We start from the raw sequence: 20,721 nt of genomic DNA, 5'->3' as shown, positions 1-20,721 counted from the left end.
TTCTTTTCCCTCTCTTATTGCCATGGCTAAAACTTCCAAAACTATGTTGAATAGTATTGGTGAGAGTGGGCAACCTTGTCTTGTTCCTGATCTTAGAGGAGATGGTTTCAGTTTTTTTACCATTGAGAACGATGTTGGCTGTGTGTTTGTCATATATGGCCTTTATTATGTTGAGGTAGGTTCTCTCTGTGCCTACTTTCTGGAGAGTTTTTATCATAAATGGGTGTTGAATTTTGTCAAAAGCTTTTTCTGTGTCTATTGAGAAGATCATATGGTTTTTATTCTTCAGTTTGTTAATGTGTGTCACATTGATTGATTTGTGTGTATTGAAGAATCTTTGCGTTCCTGGGATAAAGCCCACTTGATCATGGTCTATGATCCTTTTAATGTGCTGATGGATTCTGTTTGCTAGTATTTTGTTGAGGACTTTTGCATCTATGTTCATCAGTGATATTGGCCTGTAGTTTTCTTTTTTTTTTTACATCTTTGTCTGGTTTTGATGTCAGGGGGATGGTAGTTTGTAGAATGAGTTTGGGAGTGTTCCTCCCTCTGCTATATTTTGGAAGAGTTTGAGAAGGATAGGTGTTAGCTCTTCTCTAAATGTTTGATAGAATTCGCCTGTGAAGCCATCTGGTCCTGGGCTTTTGTTTGTTGGAAGATTTTTAATCACAGTTTCAATTTCAGTGCTTGTGATTGGTCTGTTTATATTTCCTATTTCTTCCTGGTTCAGTCTTGGAAGGTTGTACTTTTCTAAGAATTTGTCCATTTCTTCCAGGTTGTCCATTTCATTGGCATATAGTTGCTTGTAGTACTCTCTCATGATCCTTTGTATTTCTGCAGTGTCAGTTGTTACTTCTCCTTTTTCATTTCTAATTCTATTGATTTGAGTCTTCTCCCTTTTTTTCTTGATGAGTCTGGCTAATGGTTTATCTATTTTGTTTATCTTCTCAAAGAACCAGCTTTTAGTTTTTTTGATCTTTGCTATTGTTTCCTTCATTTCTTTTTCATTTATTTCTGATCTGATCTTTATGATTTCTTTCCTTCTGCTAACTATAGGGTTTTTTTGTTCTTCTTTCTCTAATTGCTTTAGGTGTAAGGTTATGTTGTTTATTTGAAATTTTTCTTGTTTCATGAGGTAGGATTGTATTGCTATAACCTTCCCTCTTAGAACTACTTTTGCTGCATCCCATAGGTTTTGGGTCACCGTGTTTTCATTGTCATTTGTTTCTAGGTGTTTTTTGATTTCCTCTTTGATTTCTTCAGTGATCTCTTGGTTATTTAGTAGTGTATTGTTTAGCCTCCATGTGTTTGTATTTTTTACAGTTTTTTCCTGTAATTGATATCTAGTCTCATAGCGTTGTGGTCGGGAAAGATATTTGATGCGATTTCCATTTTCTTAAATTTACCAGGGCTTGATTTGTGACCCAAGATATGATTGATCCTGGAGGATGTTCCATGACCACTTGAGAAGAAAGTGTATTCTGTTGTTTTGTTTTGTTTTGTTTATAAATTTATTTATCTTAGTTATTTCTGGCTGCGTTGGGTCTTCGTTGCTGTGTGCGGGCCTTCTCTAGTCACAGCGAGTAGGGGCTACTCTTTGTTGTGGTACGTGGGCTTCTCATTGTGGTGGCTTCTCTTGTTGCGGAGCATGGGCTCTAGGCACATGGGCTTCAGTAGCTGCAGCACACGGGCTCAGTAGTTGTGGCACACGGGCCCTAGAGCACACAGGCTTCAGTAGTTGTGGCACGTGGGCTTAGTTGCTCCGCAGCATGTGGGATCTTCCCAGACCAGGGCTCAAACCCATGTCCCCTGCATTTGCAGGCAGATTCTTAACCACTGCGCCACCAGGGAAGCCCTATTCTGTTGGTTTTGGATGGAATGTCCTATAAATATCAAGTAAATCAATCTTGTCTAATGTGTCATTTAGAGCTTGTGTTTCCTTATTTATTTTCATTTTGGGTGATCTGTCCATTGGTGAAAGTGGGGTGTTAAAGTCGATTTCCCCTATTATGGCTGTTAACCATATGTATTGAGGTGCTCCTATGTTGGGTACATAAATATTTACAACTGTTATATCTTCTTCTTGGATTGATTCCTTGATCGTTATGTAGTGTCCTTCTTTGTCTCTTGTGATAGTCTTTATTTTAAAGTCTATTTTGTCTGATATGAGAATTGCTACTCCAGCTTTCTTTTGATTTCCATTTGCATGGAATATCTTTTTCCATACACTCACTTTCAGTCTGTATGTGTCTCTAGGTCTGAAGTGGGTCTCTTGTAGATGGCATATATCACCCCCAGATCTTAAATCTAGATTTCCAGGGGTGAAGTTCAGGCTGGCATTTTGCACAGGTTTTCCAGATGATTCTGTCATATGTCTCTTGTTAAGAACAACTGCTCTAGTTAGTAGAAATTCCTATTTAGTGGTTGGCAGACTTTCCTGTAAGGATAAAGATAGTAAATATTTTCATCTTTGTAGGCAAAGTTGTGAGTACTCAAATCTGCTATAGTAACATGAAAAGAATCATAGACAGTATGTATAATAAATGATTGAGCTTGGCTGTGTTCCAATATAACTTTGTTTACTAAAACAGGGATGGGTCTGGCCCTCAGGCCATAGTTTATAGATCCTGGGATTATATCAGCATCTCTGAGTTTGGGATTCCACAGCCAGGCAATGATATTTTACCAGGAGATTCCAGTGTGCAGCCCCAACTGAGAATTTTAGAAAATCCATAGGCTCAATTTTGCAGATCAGAATGTTTTTAGATTTTTCGTTATGTTTCATGCCTGGATATTATTTGGATTTTCTGGGTCCGAGTGATCATTTATAACCACTTAACGTTTATTGTTAGGAAGTCAACGTTTAGTAGACACATCTTCAAGGGCTGTTTTTGAAAATGACAGGATACACAAAACATTCACTCTAGGGGGACACTGGCCTCCGGGCATGGGCACAGTTTTATTCCTCCAAGTTCAAACAAAGAGTGGTGACAAGCAAAATCAACAGCTGCAGGAAGACTCCAGGTGCTTACCTTAGGAGATTGATACAGTCTTGGGATGATTTTGTAAAGCAGCCCATTTGGCCTGAAGACATGGCTGCCCAGAGGTTTCTTGACAAATACCACGAAAAGGTTTTGATTCCCCCATCACTTTGTAAGGAGCTACTTGCCATTGCCGATGTGATCAGGGCCGGGGCACGCGCTAATGACGAGAGCTCTGAGAGATGGGGCGACCGCCACTAGGGCATGCCTTCCTGCTGTCTCTCCCCAGGCTGGGCATTTCACCTGGCTGGCAGAGTGGGTCATTCATTGTTGGCGTGGAGACAAGCCAGAGACAGCTTAGAGATGAACAGGTGAATTCTGATATCTCGGTTTGGCAGCTCTGTGCCAATAAAATAAAACTCAAGGAATGGTGTTTACCCAAGAGAATTGTCGTCTTGAATATTTAGCATATTCTTCATTCATTAAACTCCTATTAAGTGCCTCCTCTATACTAGGCATGGCCAAGGCAGCTGCCTCCCTGCTCCCTGGAAGCCCCCAGGCCTGTGGGAGACACACAGACAAGCAGTTAGAACAGCAGGAGTTGATGCTATGACAGGGCAAGAACACGGAGCCATGGGAGCAAACACAAGGGGCATCTTTACAACTCCTTACAGAAGGGAGGGAGGGAAGGCAGGAAGGCAGGTGGGAAGGAGAGAAGGAAGGATGGAAGGAACAGTGGAAGGAGGAGGGAAGGAAAGGAGGAAGGGAAAAGGCAGAGGTTCTAGAAGGGCTTCCTGGGACCAGGAGGAGGGGGCATTGAGGATGTGGTAGACCTGTATATATATGGTGACTATTTTACAGCAAGTGACAGGAAAGCATCTCGAAGAGGAGACGCCTTTTTCGAGTTTGCATAGAGGTGCCGCACGGGCTCTGGCAGCCTGAAGATTTTGAAGGGTCTGCTGTGTCACACATGTCGAGGACTTTGGATTGTGTACTGAAGGCATTGGGTCACCGTTGAGGGGTTAATCTGGAAATTGATATGCAAAGATTGGCGTTCTAGAAAGATCACTCCTGACACCAGTGTGGAGAGTGGGTTGGAAGAAGACAGGAAGCAGACAGCCTTGTCAGGAGGCTCTTGAAATAATCTAGGCAAACGAGGATGAGGTCCTGGAGGAAGGCTCTGGAAGTCTGGAAGGAGAGGAGGATTGCGGGCGCTTTCCTGAGATATAAGCACTACGGCCTGGTGAGGAGGTGTGGGAGGTGAGGGTGGGGGAGAAGTGAGGGACCTCAGAGGTTTCTGGCTCCTGCACCGTGTAGGAGTACTTGCCAGGTAAGTTAAGGGTCAGGTGAATGTGGTAACCACTACACTGTGGAAACCAGGCCTAAGTTAAAAAGTGAATTTCAGAAACAGAAATTTAGAAATGCATAGGCACTAGATGCTTCCTTTCTGTTTACAAGTGGTTGTAAACCGGGATTCCTTGGACTTCAATGCCTTTGTAAAGTTCAAGTTTCTTACTGAATTCCAATGCCTGGTCTAATGCCAAGACTGTAATTGACAGTAAACCTTTGCATTTCCCTGTGGTGTTCTCATCCTGTGGGGCCCTGGCATTGGGACCTTGTATGGCAGCTGTGATGGAAAGCTGCTGTGATGGACAGTCAGGGCGGTGCTCGTGCCAGCCTGGGTTCCAAGGCTTCTCTTGTGATGAATATGCCCTTGGACACATCCAGTGCCCTTCTTGTCAAGTTAGGTGACTGTTGAAGTATAAACAAGCTAGAGATTATGCAAAGACTGTAAAGTTGCTCTGATTTTTTTTTTTCTTAATTACTGCAAAAAAATAATTCCACAACTTTGTTACTAGCCTTTTACCTGAAAAAGGGCAAAGGGAAGGAGTGGGATTTAGCTAACTTTTCAGATTATCTATTATTCTAACCCTTGTAGAAAACCTTTTTGAAATGCATGAGACTTCCCTTCCTTGAGAAGTAGGGGGAACCCAGTCACATCTTTGAGTCTTTCAGGATCTTCCTCAAGGGACCATGTTGCAGGTTTAGATGCTAGTGTTCTTGGTTTTTTTAAATCTTTATTAAGATTTAAAATTGTAATTGTGTTACAATGTTGTGTTAGTTTCTGCTGTACAACAAAGTGAGTCAGCTATATGTATACATATATCCCCATATCCCATCCCTCTTGAGTCTCCCTCCCACCCTCCGTATCCCCTCTAGGTGGTCACAAAGCACCGAGCTGATCTCCCTGTGCTATGCAGCTGCTTCCCACTGATGCTAATGTTCTCGATAGAAATGTAGATGTTTTAAATATGAGAATGGTTTGAATACATACACTAATCTGGAACATACCTTGAACACAGCTTTTAAAATCAGCTATCAGCTTGTATTCTTGCCATCATAGAAAGGGGTGGGCTTTAGAATCAGACAGACCTACTTAGCTCCTCTGGCTGTGTGACCTTGGGCAACTTAATTAACCTTTCTAGCAACCTAAATGTCCATCGACACATGAATGGAGAAAGAAGATGTGGCACATATATACAATGGAATAGTACCCAGCCATAAAAAGAAACGAAATTGAGTTATTTGTAGTGAGGTGGATGGACCTAGAGTCTGTCATACAGAGTGAAGTCAGAAAGAGAAAAACAAATACCGTATGCTAACGAACATATATGGAATCTTAAAAAAAAAAAAAAATGGCACTAATGAACCTAGTAGCAGGGCAGGAATAAAGATGTAGCCATAGAGAATGGACTTGAGGACACAGGGTGGGGAGCGGGGGAAGCTGGGGCGAAGTGAGAGTAGCATAGACATATAAACACTACCAAATGTAAAATAGCTAGTGGGAAGCAGCTGCATAGCACAGGGAGATCATCTTGGTGCTTTGCGATGACCTAGAGGGGTGGGATAGGGAGGGTGGGAGGGAGGCTCATGAGGGAGGGGATATGGGGATATATATACGCACATGGCTGATTCACTTTGTTGTACAACAAAAACTAACACAGTATTGTGAAGCAATTATACTCCAATAAAGATCTATTAAAGGGCTTCCCTGGTGGTGCAGTGGTTGAGAGTCCGCCTGCTGATGCAGGGGACATGGGTTCGTGCCCCGGTCCGGGAAGATCCCACGTGCCGCGGAGCGGCTGGGCCTGTGAGCCATGGCCGCTGAGCCTGCGCGTCTGGAGCCTGTGCTCCGCAACGGGAGAGGCCACAACAGTGAGAGGCCTGCGTACCGCAAAAAAAAAAAAAAAAAAGATCTGAGCATCTTTTTCCTCAACTATAAAATGCTTACATATCTTGCAGGGCTTTTGCTTGACTTCACTATTTAATCCATCCATAATAAAGTCAAGCAAGAGCCCTGTCTTCCTGGGAAATATTTATTGATTGAGACATACTGTACATGGCAGTGGGAGTCCTGAGGTGAGCTCTCCCTAAGTTTTCAGTTTGATAGGTGTTTCGTTCTTCTATTGCTATGTAATAAATCACCCCAAAATTTAGTGGCTTAAAACAATAAGGGTTATTTCTCACAGTCCTGTGGCTTGGCTGGGCAGTCTTTCTGCCGGACTTGCTGGAGGGTCTGCTGGGGCTCAGTGTCTCTCTCCATGTGGCCTTTTATCCTCGATGAGGTCAGACAGGGTACCTCCCTGGTGGTCTCAGGGTTCCCAGAGGGTGAGAATGGAAACCACAAAGCCTGTTGTGACCTGGGCTCTGAAATCCCACAACAACACTTGCCTTGCCTCTCATTCCACTGGTCAAAGTCAGTCATGAGGCCAATAAGTGATTTCAATAATTAAAGTGTGAAAGACCAACACAGCTAAATAAAGGCGGGGAGAGGGAAGGGGGAGCTGCTGGTACAGACTGGGTGGGGAAGGCCTTCCTGACCGAGACCTGAAAGTTGAGAGGGAACCAGGGGAGGGGTGTTACCTGCCGGCCAGAGCAGAGGTGCTGAGGTAGGACTGGAAGCAGCCTGCCTGCTGGGAAGGGCTCATGCCTGGAGGATTGAGACAAGCGAGTGAGGTCCCCCAAAGCCACGTCTGGCACTTATTAGGGCTAAATGTATGTTCATCTCTTTTCTTCTGAGAAATGGAGGTAGGAATATGTTTAGTTCAAGATTATCATTCGATGGAAATCTATGAAGTTGAAGTTTTACTAAACAAGGCTCAGTTTGGGGAAAAACAATTGTTCCCATGGAGGTAGATGTTAGAAGATTGTAGGTACTTTGCGAACCAGTACCTGCCCTGGATGTTTCTGAATGGTATCTCTGATCTTTCCAGGAGAGATGTTTTACTCCCCTTAAGATGCAGTCTTCTGGGTTAGGACTGTATGTAAACCATAGATTACTCAGAATCTGTGGGTGAAGGGATGGAGGATGGAGACCCCTCTGAACATCTCTTCCCCTTCGCAGGCTGTGACTGTAACCTGGCAGGAGTTCTCCCCGAAATATGTGATGCCCACGGGCGGTGTCTGTGCCGCCCCGGGGTGGGGGGCCCTCGGTGCGATGCCTGCCGCTGGGGTTTCTACTCCTTCCCTGTTTGCCAAGGTAAGTGGGCCACACGTACGTAGTGATCATCAGTCCCCCGAGGTAAGTTTCCCCCTGAGGAAATGCAGAGGCTCCTTTTGGCAGAGCTGCGTGGCCTATTGTTTAATAAATGAGCCCCTGGTCTATATATGTATGTTACATGTGACTGTCCTCAGGACCAGGCCATGTCACCTCCCCTCCTTTGTCTTTTCAGCCTTACTCTTCCTTCTTCCAGGTGGTCGAGCCCGTGGGCTCTGGAGTCAGCACCTGGGTACAAATCCAGGCTCTGGGCAGGAAGTGGTACCTGGATAGTGTTGAGGAAACCGCCAAGGAGACAAGGGCAGGGAGCAGGGTGTTCCGGGCGAGGGAACGGCACACACAGAGCCACAGACTTGGTTCGCCTCTTGGTCCCGCATCCTAGTAAGAGTCACTGAAGGCGCCGGAGGGGAAGGGGAGGAGTCTGGCCAGTCCCTAGAGCATGATGGGTGTGCGGTAAATGTTGGGTGACCGGCAAATGAATGAATGAATTTGCCCCCGTTCTTCTTCTCCGCCTCCTTCCCATTGCCTGCCATTGTTCTCCTCGGTGGCTAAGGTCATAGGGAAAACGAGGGGAGAGAAGAAGGGAAGGTGATCAGTCAGGGCTCAGGGCCGGAACTAAGCCCAGCAGGGACTTGCTGTGGGTTATTAGGTGCTGACCGACTCAGTTAGGCTCCAGGCTGGGCTTCCAATCAGGCTCTTGGTGTCAAGCCCAGACTCCTGCCATGCAGCTCAGGGACAGGGGGACCGCGGTCCTTCTGCCTCCATGGCCATCCAGGGCCCCCAGGAAGCCAGCCAGGGCACAGCAGCAGAAATGCTCAGCCTTTCTAATCTTATTCAAGTAGTTATTTGCAAAACCCGATTGGCACCCAGAGCCCAGCTCCAGGAGAATCTGGGAAGTGCTGTTTCTAGCTTCCAGCCTCTGAGCACAGGAGGCGGGTAGCATGGGCGCGGAGGCACGTCACCCATGAGGGCGGCCGCGCTAAGGAGCTGGGAGAGTGGGGCAGGAGCGGGAAGGTCCCTCCCCGAAGCAGGAGACAAAGTGGCGAAGAACCATGTTCGCACTAGCTACCAACTTGAGCAAGTTCTTACCCCCTCTGTTCCTCAGTTTCCTGGTAATAGTGCCCGCCCTGTGACATGTTGTGTGGGTTACGTGTGTACTGATGTGTAAAATTCTCAGAGCCTGGGAAGCGCTCACCTGTATGGTAGCTGCTATTCTTTAACCCTCCTTTCTCTGCCTCATACTTCCCTCTACATCATTTTAAGAGCCTGTAGCCTCAATCCTGGTTGATCTCCCTGTCTGCATAGATGCCTGTGTGCCGTATCCCAAGCCCTTCTTTTTCCTCCTCATCCCCTGACACGTCCTGGACCTGTATCCTCTGCCCCACTTCTCAGCCTTTGCCTCTCGGGCCACAGAAACTCTCGGCAGTCCCTGCCCAGAGATTTAGGTCACCTGGCAGGTGGAAGGGTACGGAAAGGAAGGAGTATCTTTTGTTTCCCTGCCTTGAGTTAAACCAGAGAAGTTCTGTATTAGAATTTGGAATGTCCAGCACATTTCCTGTGGAAACCTCAGTACAGGTGATGCTTATGTTGGAGTTATATGAATCATACTAGAGGCAGATTCAGTGCTGAGCTGGCGCTATGGTCTGGTGTGGTCACCTTGTCCTTGTACATATATTGTTTCTGTTGAAAGATGTCCCAAATAATGAAGTTTTGGAGCACGAGTTGGGGGTGCTTACATTTCTATTTTAAGGTGGAGGCACTAAATCTCTCATTGACCAAATGAAGGAGAACTTGCAGGAGGGAGACAGGATGGAGGCCTTCCACCTCAGGGTCCACTAGGGGCCAAGTCTAGAGGGACTTATGTGGGGAGCAGGCAAGGTTAAGAGTAGTGAAAATGAGGTCTGTCGGACAAAAGCAGGAGGAGAAGGTTCAGGGCAGCCTCATTCCTGGCGGGCTGTAGAGGTGTGCCCTAAAGTTTGTTCTTCCAGATTTGAACCATTAGGCTCTGGAAGTGTTTGAGATGCTCCTACATTCTGTCAGCGATGGTCTCCCTTCTCTAGTGCTTGCTTTTTCTAACAGCTTTTGTGATCTTTTAAATTTTTTCCTCGGGGGCAGCGTTGAAGCCAGTGGCTGAAGCCCAGACATGCTGAAATCTGAATCTGGTCCAGCATCAAGGTCTGACCCAGTATTTTGTGATCTTTCTTAGATGAAGTTGATTGCTTGGCCCCTGGAATTTTAGAATCAAACCAGTGTGGCCCCAAATGCTACATCAGATGGTCTGGTCTAGCCAAAAAATGTTTGTGTGGCTTTGTTCTATATTGCTTTAAAAATTTAAAAAGTCTTCTTAAAAAGAAGTCTAAAACCCTTCTCAATTGCGCTTGCCAACTGCAGTCCAGCATTTATGTTTTGCATTAACTTAATTTACTCCAGACTTTAAGCACAAGGCCATCTCCTTCTCAGTTTTTTTTTTTTTTTTTTGTTTTTTTTTTTTTTTTTTTTTTTGGGTACTGGGCCTCTCACTGTTGTGGCCTCTCCTGCTGCGGAGCACAGGCTCCGGACGCATCAGGCCCAGCGGCCATGGCTCACGGGCCCAGCCGCTCTGCGGCATGTGGGAACTTCCCGGACCGGGGCACGAACCCGTGTCCCCTGCATCGGCAGGCGGACTCTCAACCACTGCGCCACCAGGGAAGCCCTCAGTTTATTTTTGACTCACTCAAGTGCCCTGCAGTTTTCTTTCTTGTAGCTGAAAGTCAAATCGTAGATGTGAGGCCACATAGAGAATTGTCTCTGTGTATTTCAGTTTTACGTTTGTGTTGACGTCTGACTCAACTCTTTATGTGCAACCACAAAACACACCGCGACTCTCTGGAAGCTTGGTCCTTTGGGGGTTTACTGTTCCCTTTTCCTCCTCTCCGTCCTGTCCGTCGTCATTCCTGCCTTCCTGTCCTTCATCTTTCTCTTCCTCTTCTTTCCTTCCTCCTCCCCCCTTTTTTTTTCTGGTGCAGTTTGCTAAGTCGCAACTAGTCAGCACTTAGAACAGAGGCCAGGAGGGTGGGAGTGTGGAGACAGCGGCCCTCCCATGACTTGGCACTGAAGGCACTCAAAGTGCAGCTGCCCCCAAACCGCAGTGGCCCAGGGCCCGAACTGTCCCCATTGGAGTTTGCTGTAGTCTCTGGGTTGTAGTTGCAGACTTTTCCTTAGAAAAGTCCTGGCAGTATATGTTGCCAGTGCAAGATTAACCTTCTGCGTGTCAGCATATTCTCATGAATCCGACAAACTGGCCCCGGGAAGAAGCCACATGCACCAGCAGATGGCAGAAGACACAGCAGGGGAAAGTTTCTGACCTGGGATGCTCCCGGGAGAGCCCTCCCGGCCTTTCCAAGGGGGAAAACAAAATCCATAGGGCTGGGCCAAGTTCTGTGCAATTTTGCTTTGAACTGGCCCTTTGCTCTGTAATTCAGCATGTGTCTAGGAGAGCATTGAGGTGATTGGAAGAAGCCTTGGGATTTTCTGTAGATCTGATCTGCTCTCAGCCCAGTTAGCCAGAGAAGTGGAGGGTGCTAAGTATCGTGGAACTGAAATGTTGGCTTTGCGGCTGTGAGTGAAGAGCGCCAAAGAAGGCGCCAGCCTGCTTTTCCAACAGAAGGAAAAGCTCTAAAATCACGCGCGACGAGAACACCCCTGAAACAATGAGGAGCTCTGTTTCCCTTGCAATTTCTGTGTTGTCTAGTACTGTCGCCTCACTCTGTGAGCTTATTCACTGCAGGGGAAGAAGCTGGCATCCCTCAGAGCAGTACCTCTCACAGCAGCGCTGCAGGGGTCAAGGAGAGAATGCACATCTGTAGAACTACAGGGCTGGACCTGGAAGAGCATTTCAATAGCTCTTATCCCTTCATTTAACAAACATCTGTTTGGTATGTACTAGGGACCAGGACTGTGCTTGATGCTGGAAGATTTGCGGGGAGCACAGCAGGCAAACTCCCTGATTCCCTGGACCTTTATTATCTTTTTTTTTTTTTTTTAATACTCTTTGGGAATAAAAGTGTCTTAGAGCAAAAGCACAGTGAGGAGCAGACAAGAAGAAAATACTCCAGAAACTCCGAAGAACCTGGCTCAAAACAAAGAGCAGAATTGAAATATTCACAAAGGCTTATAGTATCTCCAAGAGTGAGAAAAGGCTGCCAATGTTGGGGTTCGGGTTTGAGATCTGGCAACTCTCACTGATAGTTGGATTGAAATGCGAAGTGTGATGCCAGATTGAGGAATTCAGGATTTAAAATAATGTACCTGCGTTTAAGGCTGCATCTTTGTTTTCACTTCTGAAGTGTAACTCCGTCTCCTGAGGCTCCCTGGACAAACCCCTTTGGCCCTGGGAGTCAGGGTCGGTGTCACCCACGTGATGCTGGCTGGAGCTGCCGCCTCTGTGCTCCAGGCTCCTGCTGCGGCTACCCTGACTGCCTGCACGAGTGTCTCCTCTCTGCCTTCACTTTCCTTAAAGGAAGAATAGCAGAAAGAACCTGTGTTAGGGTTCTCCAGAGGAACAGAACCCACAGGATATGTGTCTGTATATATAGATAGATGTGGGGATAGGTAGATAGATTTATTTTAAGGACTCGGCTCCCGGATTGCGGGGGCTGACAAGGCTAAAGTCTGCAGGGCAGCAGGCTGGAGACTAGGAGGAGCTGATGCCTCAGCTGGAGCCCACACACCTTCTGGAGGCGGAATTTCTTCTTCCTCTGGGACCTCCCGCTTTTCTCGTTAAGGTCTGCAACTGATGGGTTGAGGCCCACCCACTTCGTGGAGAGTAACCTGCTTTACTCAAGGTCAGCTGATTTAAATGTTTGTCACGTCTAACAGAACGCCTTTACAGCAGCATCTAGACTGGTGTTGTGCAAACATCTGAGCCCTATAGCCTAGCTGACATGAAAACATTAACCATCACAAAGCCCAAGAATGTTTCCTCAGTGATCTGACCCTGGGGAGGGACTTGATGTCTGCAGACAGGCCTGCAGGGAACATGGGGCCATGAAGGAATGCTGACCTAGACGGCAGAAGAGCTGAGTCCTTGTCCTGCTGTCTGCCAAGAGCTGGTTTAGTGGCACTCGGCCCGTTTCTTCCTCTGTCTTATGTTTAGTTTCTTGGCACCATGTCAGTAATGCTCTAGCCCCTCTCCTGGAGTTCTAGCTCGATGTGGTCAGGGAATGTGTGTTTCTCATAATTGCCTCCACCCTGACACCTGGTCACGGGGCCGTAGAACACAATAGAGCTTCAATCAAGGTCTGCTGGATGTATGCATGTAACATAGGAGGGTGGAAGGATGGTAAATGCTCCTAGGCCTGCCACTTCCTAACTGGGCCTCTCAGAACAAGTCACGTAGCCCGTTGAAGTCCCAGGTAACTCGTAAATGAGAAAACGAGCCAAACTCCCTTCCAGCAGTGAGTTTATTTTGTGATTCTAGTGACCACTAGAATCGGGTAAACGCTACCACTGTTATTATCACAGAAAAGCACTATCAGAGTAACTCACCGCTTATGGGCCTGGGCCGAGCACTGTCAAAGAGAACGAAAATGGCATGGTCTTGTCCCTGTGGGAGCTCTGTGCTCCAAGGCTTAACGATGTGGGCCTTTACAGATCCAAAGGATGCCTGCAAAGAAATCACTGGAATTGGCAATTTATCTCATCTTTTCTTTCCCAAGGCCTCAACAAGTGTGGAAATTTTGAAACCTTGCAAACAAGGTCGTGTGTGTGTGTGTGTGTGTGTGTGTGTGTGTGTGTATTGTTAAGTGGTTTTTTTTTTTAACTGCATACACCGAATATAAATTTGGAAGTCAGGAATACTAATCCACTGATTCCCATTAATGCAGCATGGGATGGTGTACAGAGCACATCCCAAGCACTGGGGGACTCGGATGATCACGACAGTAATGTTAGCGAGAGTGAATGCTCCCTGGGCAAAGCACTGCGCACACTGCCCTTCCTGTCTGTGGCTGCTGATTCTCCAGTGATCTCATGGGGTGGGTGCTGTCATCAGCTCGTTTCTAGAAGAGGAAACTGAGGCTTGGAGAGGCTAAGCAACGTGCCCGTGATCACACAGCTATTAAGTGGCAGAGCTGTTACTTGAATCTGCATGTGTCTGCCCCGGAGACTGAAGCCCTTTGCTACAGGCTAATTTGGTGACCTTGGACAGACATGTCACTTAACATTTTTTAAATTTTTTTATTTCTACAATACATATAATTTTTTTTTTACATCTTTATTGGAGTATAATTGCTTTACAGTGGTGTGTTAGTTTCTGCTGTATAACAAAGTGAATCAGTTATACATACACATATGTTCCCATATCTCTTCCCTCTTGCATCTCCCTCCCTCCCACCCTCCCTATCCCACCCCTCCAGGTGGTCACAAAGCACCGAGTTGATCTCCCTGTGCTATGCGGCTGCTTCCCACTAGCTATCTACCTTACGTTTGGTGGTGTATATATGTCCATGCCTCTCTCTCACTTTGTCACAGCTTACCCTTCCCGCTCCCCATATCCTCAAGTCCATTCTCTAGTAGGTCTGTGTCTTTATTCCTGTCTTACCTCTGGGTTCTTCATGACATTTTTTTTTCTTAAATTCCATATATATGTGTTAGCATACAGTATTTGTCTTTCTCTTTCTGACTTACTTCACTCTGTATGACAGACTCTAGGTCTATCCACCTCATTACAAATAGCTCAATTACGTTTCTTTTTATGGCTGAGTAATATTCCATTGTATATATGTGCCACATCTTCTTTATCCATTCATCCGATGATGGACACTTAGGTTGTTTCCATCTCCGGGCTATTGTAAATAGAGCTGCAATGAATATTGTGGTACATGACTCTTTTTGAATTATGGTTTTCTCAGGGTATATGCCCAGTAGTGGGATTGCTGGGTCATATGGTAGTTCTATTTTTAATTTTTTAAGGACCCTCCATACTGTTCTCCATAGTGGCTGTACCAATTCACATTCCCACCAGCAGTGCAAGAGTGTTCCCTTTTCTCCACACTCTCTCCAGCATTTATTGTTTCTAGATTTTTTGATGATGGCCATTCTGACTGGTGTGAGATGATATCTCATTGTAGTTTTGATTTGCATTTCTCTAATGATTAATGATGTTGAGCATCCTTTCATGTGTTTGTTGGCAGTCTGTATAATTTCTTTGGAGAAATGTCTATTTAGGTCTTCTGCCCATTTTTGGATTGGGTTGTTTGTTTTTTTGTTATTGAGCTGCATTAGCTGCTTATAAATTTTGGAGATTATTCCTTTGTCAGTTGCTTCATTTGCAAATATTTTCTCCCATTCTGAGGGTAGTCTTTTGGTCTTGTTTATGGTTTCTTTTGCTGTGCAAAAGCTTTGAAGTTCCATTAGGTTCCATTTGTTTATTTTTGTTTTTATTTCCATTTCTCTAGGAAGTGGGTCAAAAAGGATCTTGCTGTGATTTATGTCATAGAGTGTTCTGCCTATGTTTTCCTCTAAGAGTTTTATACTGTCTGGCCTTACACTTAGGTCTTTAATCCATTTTGAGCTTATTTTTGTGTATGGTGTTAGAGAGTGATCTAATCTCATACTTTTACATGTACCTGTCCAGTTTTCTCAGCACCACTTATAGAAGAGGCTGTCCTTTCTCCACTGTACATTCCTGCCTCCTTTACCAAAGATAAGGTGACCATATGTGCGTGGGTTTATCTCTGGGCTTCCTATCCTGTTCCATTGATCTATCTTTCTGTTTTTGTGCCAGTACCATACTGTCTTGATTACTGTAGCTTTGTAGTATAATCTGAAGTCAGGGAGCCTGATTCCTCCAGCTCCGTTTTTTGTTCTCAAGATTGCTTTGGCTATTCGGGGTCTTTTGTGTTTCCATACAAATTGTGAAATTTTTTGTTCTAGTTCTGTGAAAAATGCCATTGGTAGTTTGATAGGGATTGCATTGAACTGTAGATTCCTTTGGGTAGTAGAGTCATTTTCACTTAACTTCTGAACTTCACTATGTAACCCTGGAATTCAACGAGATAATCTCTCCAGTCCCTTCCAGTTCTTAAGGTGTGAAACCCTCCAGCTCAGGAAATAGTGGGCCATTTCCACTGTTCTCCTCTCCCCAGAAGCAGGTCCTCTCAGGGTGAGTGCTGAGTGAGGCTGAGTAACTGCCACCTTGTGGGAGGTTAGCTGCAGGGACCGGTAGGAGCCTGACCCGGTAGGAAGGAGTAGAGAGGGGAATGTCCAGAATCTCTTCTCTCCATCCATATGTGTTTAGTCACCTGCTTGAGGGGGATGAAGGGAACCTGGGATGCTTTTCCTGTCTATTCCCAACCCTGCCTGCGTCACTTTTTTCATGATTATTCAGTTACACCTCACCTTGAGAAACTAAGTATGAGGAGAGGGGAAAAAGGAGGGGATCACTGTAGGCCAATCTGGACTGGAATGGTTTGCATTTGGTCCCCAGTGGGATGTGGAATTAATGTGGCCTCTCCATTGACTCACATCCCCAATCAGCTGTTCCCTGCGTCTTCCTCTGATCAGCACCATTACTGAATGCAAGAAGCATCCCCCAAAACCTCATCCACAACCAGCCAATCTTGGTCAGTGTGAAATTAACAACAGAAAAAACCCAGCATTTACTGATTGCTCAGTATGAGACAGGCATTGGACCCAGCTCTTTCAAGTATTATCTTTATCTAATCCTGGCAACAATCTTATCAAGTAGATGCTAATATTATTCCCATTTAAGAAAGGGGAAACTGAGGCTTAGAGCACTCAAGCCTTATTTCAAGTTCCATGTCCGATAAGAGGTGGAGCTGGAACTTGCATTTGGGTCTTTCTGGCCCCGCCTCCATACTCTTATCCAGGTCCTGTGCCCCCCTGCCCTGGGTCTTACTGAGGTCTTTTCATCCAGCCTGCCAGTGTTCAGCCTTTGGCTCGTACCAGACGCTGTGCAGCCCGGTGACTGGACAGTGCGAGTGTCATCCGGGGATCACGGGACAACCGTGTGACAGGTGTCTCTCAGACACCTCTGATTTCCCCCACTGCCAAGGTAGGGCAGACATCAGAATGCCGGAGGGCGGGTTCCTCTCTGAAGTATGTGCGGGCAGCATCCCAAAGAAGCCTGCAGACCCCTGCAGACCCACCACTGGTCACTGCTACACTTTTGACCCTAATCTGCCTGGTTCCTCCCCAGTTTGAGTCCATTGAAAACGGGTATGCCAGTTATACATCTTAAAAGAAATCTAAAAATGACTTATTCCTAAAATTTTAAAAATTATTTCATGTGCTATAAATTTGTGTTTCTTCTTTTCTTTTTCTTTTTAAAATATTTATTTGGTTGCACTGGGTCTTAGATGTGGCTCGTGGGCTTCTTAGTTGTGGCATACGAACTCTTAGTTGTGGCATGCATGTGGAATCTAGTTCCCTGACCAGAGATCTAACCTGGGCCCCCTGCACTGGGAGCGTGGAGGCTTAACCACTGCGCCACCAGGGAAGTCCCCATAAGTTTGTATTTCTTGATTTGCATGTAAATTCTCTGTGTAGCAGTGTGGCAGAGGTGACCCCTTTTAGCTAAGCTGAGCATTCTTGTCCCCCTTCCCAAGGCAAAGTGGCTTCTCTCTGGTCCTGGCTGGCGGCGCCGATGTGTCTGCTTCGTAATTTCCTGCAGGTGTTCTAACAGGTGCCCCTGCAGGCAGGCAGAGCAGGGCTTTGCTGGGGTTCTGCTCCCCTCTCTTGCCTGCCACTGGCCTCCTGGGGGATGGTGTCATCCCACATCAGCCCAGGTGTGAGGGGCTGGGGAGTGGAGTGGACCAGAGTCTATTCAGTTTGGAAAGAGTGAGCCAAGGACTGAAACACTGTCCTGGGTCGGTCCTCATGTCTGCAATGATACGAGAGGTGAGAGTGTGCTGGGCTTGGTGACTCAGGGCACAGACCAAAGATGCCCAGGATGGGCTTCCCTGGTGGTGCAGTGGTTGAGAGTCCGCCTGCCGATGCAGGGGACACGGGTTCATGCCCTGGTCCGGGGAGATCCCACACGCCGTGGAGCAGCTGGGCCCATGAGCCATGGCCGCTGAGCCTGTGCGTCTGGAGCCTGTGCTCCGCAACGGGAGAGGCCACAAGAGTGAGAGGCCCACGTACCGCAAAAAAGAAAGATGCCGAGGAATCTCCTTGTGCCCCCGGAGTGTGCAGGCCCCAGTGGCAAGTAGCTCCTGACCGCTGCTTTCAGAGACCCTTTCTCTGTTGAGAAGCGGGTGTTTGTGAAAGGCTGACCCAGACTTTGCATCAGGAGACTGGTTTTCTCACACCCCTTCCTGCTCCTGATGGCGCTTGGAGCCTGGCACGAAACCATCTGAAGACAGGGCTGCAGCTCCAACTTGATTCCCCAGAACCTCGCTGACCAGAATCCTCAAGAGATCACGCTTTCTTGCCGGTGGCAACAGTAGCCAGCAGTCAGAGGGGACTGCTCACTTTGGAGAAGGCCTGGAGGTCCCTGGAGAGGGAGGCTGTCCCAGGCTGGGTGTCCTCACGTCCCCGGGGTCGGAAGTGGAAGGAAGTGCTGAGCAGTGGGCAGAGGGGCTGGTCAGCCAGGACAAGTTCCCTGGAGCTGGATGGGGCCACTGGGCAGCTTGGGGAGGAGCCAAGGGCTGGGCGGGGCCGGGTCGGAAAGTAACAAGGAGCTGGAAGGTTGTGTTGGCTTGTCACAGAAGAATTCAGGAGCATCAAAAAAGGAAGAGACAGAGGGCTTCCCTGGTGGCACAGTGGTTAAGAATCTGCCTCCCAATGCAGAGGACAGGGGTTCGAGCCCAGGTCCGGGAAGATCCCACATGCCGCAGAGCAACTAAGCCCGTGCGCCACAACTACTGAGCCTGCACTCTAGAGCCTGTGAACCACAACTACTGAGCCCGTGAGCCACAACTACTGAAACCTCCATGCCTAGAGCCTGTGCTCCGCAACACGAGAAGCCACTGCAGTGAGAAGCCCGTGCACCGCAACGAAGAGTAGACCCCACTTGCCGCAACTAGAGAAAACCGGCGTGCAGGAACAAAGACCTAACTCAGCCAAAAATAAATAAATAAATTTGTAAAAAGAAAAAAATGGAAGAGACAGAGAATGTCATCAAGGGGGAAGTTGAAACAAAGAGAGGAGACAATAAAGGCAAAAAGCCTAGGGAGCAACATGTAAGAAAACAAGATCATATTATGGGTTTATTTAAATTATTTGAAAAAGGCTCAGAGCAGGCTTACCCAAACTCTCTTCATTTTAATTTTTTATTTATTTATTTTTTTGGCCTCACAGCTTGCGGGATATTAGTTCCCCGACCAGTGATTGAACCCAGGCCCTCGGCAGTGAGAGTGCCGAGTCCTAACCTCCGGACCGCCAGGGAGTTCCCTCTTCATTTTTAATGCCGTGTGATAGTAATGCTGAGACACTGCAAGACCCTAATTTGTTGAAAAGAGATTATTACATTGGGTTTGTAATACTATATTGACTAAGGCAAGAAAGCAAATTAATTAATTTTAGAAATGATTTTAATACAGGTGGAGAACAAGGGGGCTGTGATAGTTAAAGAATTGTCTTGAGTAACTAAAACATATACTTAGAAATTCTGTGACATCTAATTGGACAATTAAAAAATCTCTTGGTACAATACTGCCCTCTTCTGGATAACCCTAACGATGTTCAAAATTCTAGACTCCTTTCCCCAGTCTCCTTTGTTATCAGTTGGAAGTGAACTTTTAGTAGTAGGCAGGGAAGAGAGTTGTTCAGTGGCCAAAGGGGTGATTTGGGGATTAAGGACCATGAAGATTGTTCAAGGTGTCTTTTTCTGAATTATATGCAAAGTCCTTGCCACCCATCTATCAAAAGATACAAATGTAGATGCACCAGTTTTAAAAACAAGTAAAACTTAAAAACAAAACAAAAAAACCCCTCAAAACATCAAAACAAAGGGACAAACAAACATTAAAACCCCAGACATTTACACCACTTCTAAATCATATACAGGCTCCAGCAGTGTCTGTGACCCAGCCGGAACCCTGGACTCCAGTGTGGTAAGTAGAGGATTGTAAAAGGGTTGCGATTCTAACTATTGTTCTGATACTTATTTGAGACCGACACATTTGGGAACTTCCTGAAATTAAACGTAAATTAAAATAAGACCTGAGGCCAAATAGCTTGAAGAGACCATTGCTCTTTTTCAAAGTGCATATGTGATATTGTGATTTTCTGCCCAAAACAAAAGAATACGGTTTATTTAAACTTGGAATTGCAGAGTCCTAGCGTTACTCTGAGGGCGTTGCCACCCTGGAAACCTGCACATAAGCCTGCCATACATAATTAAAATTAAGAAAATCAGAGGCCAGTACACATTTAATTAAGCTGTGTACAAAGTAATTGCAATTTATTTGCTATTACTCCAAGCACAATACCATGGCATTCTGATTCATTTTCTAAGCACTTTAGAAATGATCTGCCTTCTTGGCCTCAGAGCTTGGAGAAGCTGGAACTCCAGGCCCTGGAGGGAAAGGGGAGAGACATTTTGCCTTTTCACTATGGGGCTTCACGATGTTTAAGCAAGGCAGTGACTCTGGCATGTTATAGACACACTTGCAGATAAACATAATTTTCTACTACCTCTCAGCATGTTAAATATTCAGATATTTTCCGTTAAGATTTATAGTCCATGCTGTAACAGAATCAACAAATAAAGACAGTGTTATAAATGAGTCGTTAAAATTTTTTTTCTTTTTCCGAATTTTCCAATTTTGCTTTAACCACATATATGGCTTATGTGTGTAACAAATAAATAAATAATAAAACAAAATCAATTAGCAGACTGTTGAAATCAACCCAGTACTTTTATTCTACCTGGATACACTTAATTTACATTTCGTGACCAAAATATATTTCTGTGACAAGCTTTGTTCAGAACACTTGTTTGGAAACCTTCTTAATTCTGAGATGTCAAGCATTAGTTTGATTTTCTTTTAAAGGGGCATTGCCGATGCAAGCTTCATGTTGAAAGTCCTACTTGTAGCATCTGCAAACCATTATATTGGAATCTGGCCAAAGAAAACCCCAGTGGATGTTCAGGTGAGGTTTCCTACGAACAATATTTTACTATATTGTAACTTCCTCTTGATTTTCTTTACCTCAATGACTAAACTCACAAAAGAG

At 45.8% G+C, this 20,721-nt stretch overlaps 1 protein-coding gene across 1 annotated transcript in view; it reads left to right on the top strand.

Annotated features, from left to right (window-relative positions):
• The window catches only part of LAMA3 (laminin subunit alpha 3), a 240,568-nt gene that overhangs the window by 84,624 nt on the left and 135,223 nt on the right, over window positions 1-20,721 (top strand). Inside the window, exons 12-15 of the mRNA XM_065889461.1 lie at window positions 7,387-7,521; window positions 16,457-16,594; window positions 19,549-19,595; window positions 20,538-20,637. Of these exons, the coding sequence (XP_065745533.1) occupies window positions 7,387-7,521; window positions 16,457-16,594; window positions 19,549-19,595; window positions 20,538-20,637 (420 nt within the window). The remainder of the gene's footprint in view (window positions 1-7,386; window positions 7,522-16,456; window positions 16,595-19,548; window positions 19,596-20,537; window positions 20,638-20,721) is intronic.

This window comes from Phocoena phocoena, chromosome 13, assembly GCF_963924675.1.
Source record: "Phocoena phocoena chromosome 13, mPhoPho1.1, whole genome shotgun sequence".
Taxonomy (NCBI): Eukaryota; Metazoa; Chordata; class Mammalia; order Artiodactyla; family Phocoenidae; genus Phocoena; species Phocoena phocoena.
The sequence above is the reverse complement of the archived record's forward strand: the minus strand, read 5'-3'. Positions and strand labels throughout refer to the sequence as shown.